This window comes from Phocoena phocoena, chromosome 6 (assembly GCF_963924675.1).
Source record: "Phocoena phocoena chromosome 6, mPhoPho1.1, whole genome shotgun sequence".
In the NCBI taxonomy this organism is placed as follows: domain Eukaryota; kingdom Metazoa; phylum Chordata; class Mammalia; order Artiodactyla; family Phocoenidae; genus Phocoena; species Phocoena phocoena.
The window spans coordinates 34,602,405-34,608,926 of NC_089224.1; the positions used below are offsets into that span (position 1 = coordinate 34,602,405).

Genomic DNA, 6,522 nt, shown 5'->3' on the forward strand with positions numbered 1-6,522 from the left:
TTATTAGGGGAAGCTTCCAGGAGGAGATGCTCTGGAGCTTGGAGGGCCTCAGATTGAAGGGGAAATTGCAGTCTTAGCCCTATAGCCCTTGAACAAGCCCAGGTGGCCGAAAGCAAAGTGGTGATGACAACAAAACCTACTCACCTGCTACATCCTAATCTCAGTTCCACTCTCTCCCTCCCTCATCCACTGCCCATAACATGCCCCAGTCCCACCTTTCTGTCAATTCATCCTACAAAGTGAACATCTGAACGCAGTTTATGGGCTTCCCCGCCCGCCGCCCCACCTTCTCCAAAGTACCTGTGTTTTAATGGAAAACTTTGTAAGTAAGTCCCAGAAGAATGACTCCAAAGCTGTACAAGATATTCTAAGGCAGAGTCTTCCCTCTGGCACCTCATCCTCAAAGGACCTCACATATAGGCAACTGCCAGGGCCATCTACCTTCTTAAGCCTCAATATCCTCAGCTAAAAAAGTGAGCAGCAGAATCAGGTCATTTTCCAGGTCCCTCCCAACTCTGATGTATGAGGTCTTAACATTTTGAGATTCCACAGACTCCCATGTTGAGTGCACAGGGCCAGCCAGCCCTTGTTAGTCTGTGGTTTGGCACCACTGCCCAGCAGGCACTTATTAAATCAGTGGGATGTGGTCCCTGCTGGCCTGGAAGGAGAGCACTAAGCTCCAAAAACTTCCTGTAGCAGGCGTCCTAGGGGAGTGCTGCTCCGAGGGGTGAGGAACAAAACCATTCAGGTCCCTGGCAGTGCTCCAAAATCCTGTTCGCACGGAGAACCAGTGACTGAAAACATCTGGAGGCCTGATTGAAGACCTGGGTGACTTCTCTCTCCTTCCTCTGGGGGTGGCTGTTCTTGACCCTGGTAATCCAGGTTGACCTTTGCCAATGCCCCTTCCCATCCAAGCTTCTGCACTTCATTGGGCAACAACCCTCTAATGAAATCCACATGAATCCAGCTGCTAACAGCTCCTGGAAGGGCTGTAGGATCTAACACCTGCCCTGCATTCCTTGAGCCCTAGTAGCAAGGGGAAAGAGGGCTGAGACCCAGCTCTTGCAGCTCTGGATCTTACAGTTGAATCGTGGAAAAAGGGAGCAGGTGGGAAGAGAGAAATGCCAATGATGAGGGCTTGCTAAAGGCGGGGAAGGCAGCGGCAGGCGAGGAATGCACGGGGTAGTGACAGGGCTGCCGGGTGGCCCAGCTGAGCCCCCCAGGCTCAGGCCTGCCCCTTGCCAGTGGCCTCAGTCATGCTGACAACCACGCTGACCCTGGGAGTCAGGACTGGGCTGGGAGGTTGGAGTGTATGTGTCACTGACCTGATGGCCCAGGGTTGCCTGTCCTTCCTTTCCCTGTTGTGACTGGGGATTTGTTCCAATGTTCCTTGGGTCTCGAATTACCTTAGGAAATATTTACTGAGAACCTATAACATATGTACCTGGTGCCAGGGAATGATACATTAGCGAGTACAATCGTCCTTCGTTATCCGCGGAGGATTGGTTTGAGGGCCCACTGAGGATACCAAATTCTGAGGATGTTTGAGTCCCACCTTCGGCCCTCAATATCCACGGATACGGTGGGCTGATTGTATAGCAGACTCCATTCCTGTGCTCCAGTCCCACTTGCTTGTATATCCTGTCCGCTACAAGTCACTACGTCTCAGGTACACCGGTGGGGTGGGGTGAGGGTGCTTGGAGGTCCAGAGGCAGGAGAGTCACCCGGTAGCGTTGGGTCTCTCTGATTGTGACTCCGTCCCTCAGCTTCTCAGGGGTACAGTGCTTGGACACAGGATTCCCTCCAGCTAAGGTCAGAGCTCTGATTAACTCTAGCTTTTCTCCCCACCCAAGGCAAGAGCCCATGGAATAAATACAGCAGGTTAGAAGGAGAGATAAGCGGCTTGAGGTTTATTCATAAAGTATAAGGATGCACTCACTGGGCTTGGCCTTTTTTTTTTTTTTTTTTTAAACTCCTTTCCCTTCCTTTCCACCCAGCTGAGATTTTTGCTTGCTCTTCTCTGAGGGTCCTCAGCTGATTTTACCAGCCTGTCTGCAATCTGCTATAATGAGCCAAAGACCAGCACAGGCTTCCCTGGAAGCAAAGGTAGTTCACCTCAGAAGCCCTCAAGGATCCTACGGAGGCAAAAGACCCTGATCTGGTCAGTTCAGACCACTGTGGAGCAGAGAAACTGGTGTCCTTCCTGGAGCACCGCCTTCATCTCCTTGAACTGAGCCAACTGGCAGGCCTCATGCAGCCCCAGCCAGCGATAGGCCTGGTGCTCGTGGGAGAGACGGATCTCCACGTCGTAGTCCTTTACCTCCGCCAGCCAGTAGATGACGGTTTTAGGCTTCTCCCTGGCCACATAATTGAGCTCCCTTCTGAATCCCTCAATGATGGTCAGCTGGTCTGCTTCTATGCCTGCTTCCTCCTGAGCCTCCCGAAGGGCTGTTTCCAAGTCACTTTCTCCTGGTTCCACATGGCCTGGTTAGGAGAAAAGAAGAGGAGGTGGATATAATCTTCAACAAAGCTGGATTTTCCAGGTCAGATGATTTAAAGCTGGGGTCTCTGGTGACTTTTCTAGGTGTTGCTAAGCTTTGGCAATATTCTAACATGCCTAGGGATGGGGTACAGGGCAGGCAGTGTCTGGCTCTGTGGTGTCTGGGCAATCCCTCTTCCCCACCCCATCTTCTCTACAGAGAGTGAAACAAAACATATATTTGGCAAGTCTGGTCTAGAATACTGCCCTTCGATGGTGAGAGAGACAACCTCCCTCAGACCTCTTCTTTACTTTTCTTTGGAGTTCTCTTCATCCCATATTCTCAGGGAGACCCTTCCCTGGGACACCTTAACGTGATTTTCCCAAAGAGGGGCAGTCCTTTCTTGCCAGGTGGGAGCTGGCTGAAGAGGGAGCACTTCACCTACAATGCACAGTGAAGACTTAACACCGTCTGCAGTTGGTCTCTGAAGTCCCAGGGCCAACAGTCTGTCTCCGAAGCCTGCACCGAGGCACCGGCAGCAGCTGTTTCCAAGTAGCTATCAAGGCTCTTCCAAATTGTTTTCATCTTTCTAATTGAGCAAGGCCAGATTCCAGTTTCATAGGGAAGGTCCTGATGGGAACTTAGACTAAGGACAAGCTGAGAGCCAGTTCTAAGAAAATTAGTTGGCAAGGCCCAAACCCAATCAGACAACTGCCAAGAAACTGTTGTAAGAGAACTTGAAGCTCTGCAGACTGGGAGCAGCCCTCAGCTTTGCCTCAAGCCCTCCCTGCAAATTCTCAGCTTGCCCAGGGGGTGCCAAGAAGGCCTGAGAGGGGTCTGGCAGCCTCGGTCAACACATGGCTCCAGCAAGTTGCTGGGGGCCTCCTGGTTTAGGAGCTCATAGAGAGCAGGAATTCTTAGCTGTTCTCTTCTTAGTTCAAAGACAGGGCTACATCCTAGCCTCCTCCTTCCCAGGGGTCCTCAGAGCACTGCCCTGAGTCAGCTGCTGCTGCACAGCTCCCACAGAAAGCAGCCAGGAGCTTGGACTTAAAAGCCCATTTTCGTTCATGGCTGCTAGGGAATTTTCTCTGTATAGCACCTCGTATAGCCACGGACACAAAGACAGGTAGGTAATGCACCAGGGGAGGAAGGAGGGAGGGATGCTGGTGGTGAGACAGGTGACGCTGATCCAGGATGCCCGACCTTCCCTCAGAACTGTGTGGGAGTCTCTGAGCACACCCTGCCCAGCAGCATCTATTCAGCACTCTGCCCATCGGTGTTAACAGGGTAACTTCTCCCCCAGGCCCAAGCAGGGAAAAATTCAGAGAGGTCCTTTGAAATCTTTCAGCGAGAGGGACCGTGCAGTGTGACTCTGGTGATCAGGAGGCAAGTGTGAATATTCCTATTCATAGAATCTGTGACACTTTTTTTTTCACCTTGTTTCTCCTCAGTGAAACTTGAATGTGCAAATTTTATTTCCTATTCCCACTTCCTTGTTTTCTTCCAACCTTGGAGTCTTGTTCACCCCTCCCCGACCCCACTTGCTCCCTTCTGTCTGGGGGCTGTTCACTATGGGCTCCTGACCTGTAGCCCAGTAATAACTTGACCCCAAGGTCCCCAATTCCCAGCCCAGTGCCTCTTCCCCTACCCAGCCGTTCACCACAGAGGCTCTGGTGACTGATGCAAGAAAACCAGGTGTTATGACTTCCTGGCAGTCCAGTGGTTAAGACGCTGTGCTTTCACTGCAGGGGGCACGGGTTCAATCCCTGGTCAGGAACTAAGATCCCACATGCTGCATGGCGCGGAGAACAGGAAAAAAAAAAAAAGGAAAGAAAACCAGGTCTTGCTTCTGCCCTGGAATTCAGCCACAGAGTTCTATTTCCAGTTCTTCTCTGGCCTGGCATGGAGACTTTGTATGTAGAAAGGATCAAGAGCTCTTGCCCACCCCACCCCCTCCTGCTACACAATCACCAGGAAGCAAGCCTAGCAGGGTGCCTGGCAGGGTGGATTTCTGAACAGTGCTTGGCATTTCCCCGAAGCCCGCCCCTCTGGCCTCACACCTTTGGGAGGAGTCCAGTGATGAATGCCATCTGATGCCTGCAGCAGTAGAAACTCAATTGCAGTGTTGTCCATCTTGGGAATGAGACATCTTCGGAAGATGATCAAGCCACATGCTCTCAGGGCCATGGTCTATCTGAAGGCGTAACAAAAAAGATGTTCGAAGTTACACAAAACAGGAAGATCCATACTGGCGGGCAGCACTCTGTGCTGCGGAGTAGCACAGACCAGCTAACAGTGACCTCGGCACCTATAGACAGAGGCAGCATGCTGAGAACCAATGGGGGGAAACCAGGAGTCAGAGACAGGCCTTTGTGTGTAACTGCAGGACCTTGGTCCCTACCTGTTAGTGTAGCTCTATCCCAATTCCTCTAGGTCTCCCAGCTAAAACAGGGCTGGCATGTGTATGTAGAAACTGGAGATCCTCAGAAGCAACCCCACTGAAACTGGAGAGGTGCGGGGAATGGGAGGGATGCAGTACAATATTATCATCAAATTCACGATCCCATTTCCCTCAGCCTCCAACCTGAGTCTCTGGAGCAAAGAGACCCCAACAATGTGATTTCTGATGGCTCAGAGGGGTCACTTAGAAAGGGTAGCTTAGTGTACTAAGAATTTATTATTGATTTTTTTTCAATCTTTTATCCGTTTTGGAATGTTATACATTCACATGGTTCAAAACTCAAAATATAAAGGGGAACACATGGTAAAAAGTCTCTTTCCTACCCCATCGGAAGTGAACTGGCAGAGTAGTCAAGAGTGTGAACCTGGAGCCTGGGTTCAAGTTCTGGCTCTGCCACTTATTCACTGTGTGATTAGCTCCTAAGCCTGTTTCCACAGCTGTAAGACAGGATAGTAATAGCTCTACTCTAAAGAGCGGCTATGAGGATTACGTGACTTAACTTTTGTAAAGTGCTTTAGAACAGTGCTTGGAATGTAATCTCAATACATTTCATTATGCACAGAAAAATGTCTGAAGGATACACATCATTAATCTTGTTTTCTGGGGGGATGAGATTATGGGGAGACTTCCATTTTCTGCTCCATATATATCTGTATTATTTGAAAATTTATAGAGAACATTTATTATTTTTATAATCAGAAATACAGTGATGACAGACTTTTTTAGTCTTTTCCATTTAGCCTTTTTTCCATTTCAGAAAAAAATGTCAACAACAACAAAAGACAGGAAGGGAGTAGGAATATCTGCAGAAGTGAAAAAAGAATTCATCATCTGAAGGAGGACATGTAATCAAAGCAACAAAAAATATGGAAGATCCTTTATGTGAAGCCCTGCAAAAGAAAAACTTGTACCATTTGTTCACTCGACAAATATTTATTGAGTACCTACTATGTACCAAGTACTGTGCTTGGCCTTTGCCCTCACAAGAATATAGAATATAGTTTATATTCTAGTGGAAGAGGCAGACTTTAAGCAAATAGTTAAGCAAATTTACAAATAATTGCCAATAAGGTATGTGCTCCAAAGGGGAAATGTGTGATTGGTAACTTAACCCTGACTGAGGGATCAAGGAATGCTTCCTGGAAGAAGGGATGTTTGAGCAGAGGAGTAAAGGATGAGTAGAAGGTAAGCTGTCAAAGGGAAAGAGGAGAGAAGATGTGTTCCAGGTAGAGGGAACAGCATGGGCAAAGGTTCCAAGGTGAGACAGCAGAACTGAAAGAAAACCAGGTGTCTCAAATGCAGCGGAGTTCTGAGAGAGTGGCCCAGGCAGGGAAAGGCCCGAGTCGGAGGGTCTCATCTCCAAGATTCCAGGGCCAAAGAAGGAGCTGGTGCTCATAGGTGGCAGAGCTGATGCTAAAAGGGTGGCGGGAATAGACGCTGATGGTCTCCATGGCCCCCTTGTTGGTGCTCAATCAAGATGAGCTTGCATTTGTCAAAGGCATAAAAATCAGACCCAAATCACAACCTGTTCCAGGGCAGTTCTCAGGGCTACCAACAGATGGTAATGTTACTCTAGAGAAC

At 49.2% G+C, this 6,522-nt stretch overlaps 1 protein-coding gene across 1 annotated transcript; it reads right to left on the reverse strand.

Moving 5' to 3' along the window:
- Window positions 1–1,882: 1,882 nt before the first annotated feature.
- Window positions 1,883–4,680, reverse strand: NUDT2 (nudix hydrolase 2). Its single transcript, XM_065879543.1, has 2 exons — window positions 4,541–4,680; window positions 1,883–2,484 (listed from the first exon to the last, which is right to left on the reverse strand). Exons 1-2 carry the CDS (start codon window positions 4,665–4,667, stop codon window positions 2,168–2,170), a joined length of 444 nt encoding a protein of 147 aa, XP_065735615.1. The 5' UTR covers window positions 4,668–4,680; the 3' UTR covers window positions 1,883–2,167.
- Between the last annotated feature and the right edge of the window lie 1,842 nt (window positions 4,681–6,522).

Excerpts from the sequence above, each read along its gene's own strand:
- NUDT2 (XM_065879543.1), bottom strand. The coding sequence starts at position 4,667 with ATGGCCCTGAGAGCATGTGGCTTGATCATCTTCCGAAGATGTCTCATT. Across the intron at positions 2,485-4,540 it reads TCACTGGACTCCTCCCAAAG|GCCATGTGGAACCAGGAGAA; the intron begins GTGTGAGGCCAG and ends TCTCCTAACCAG.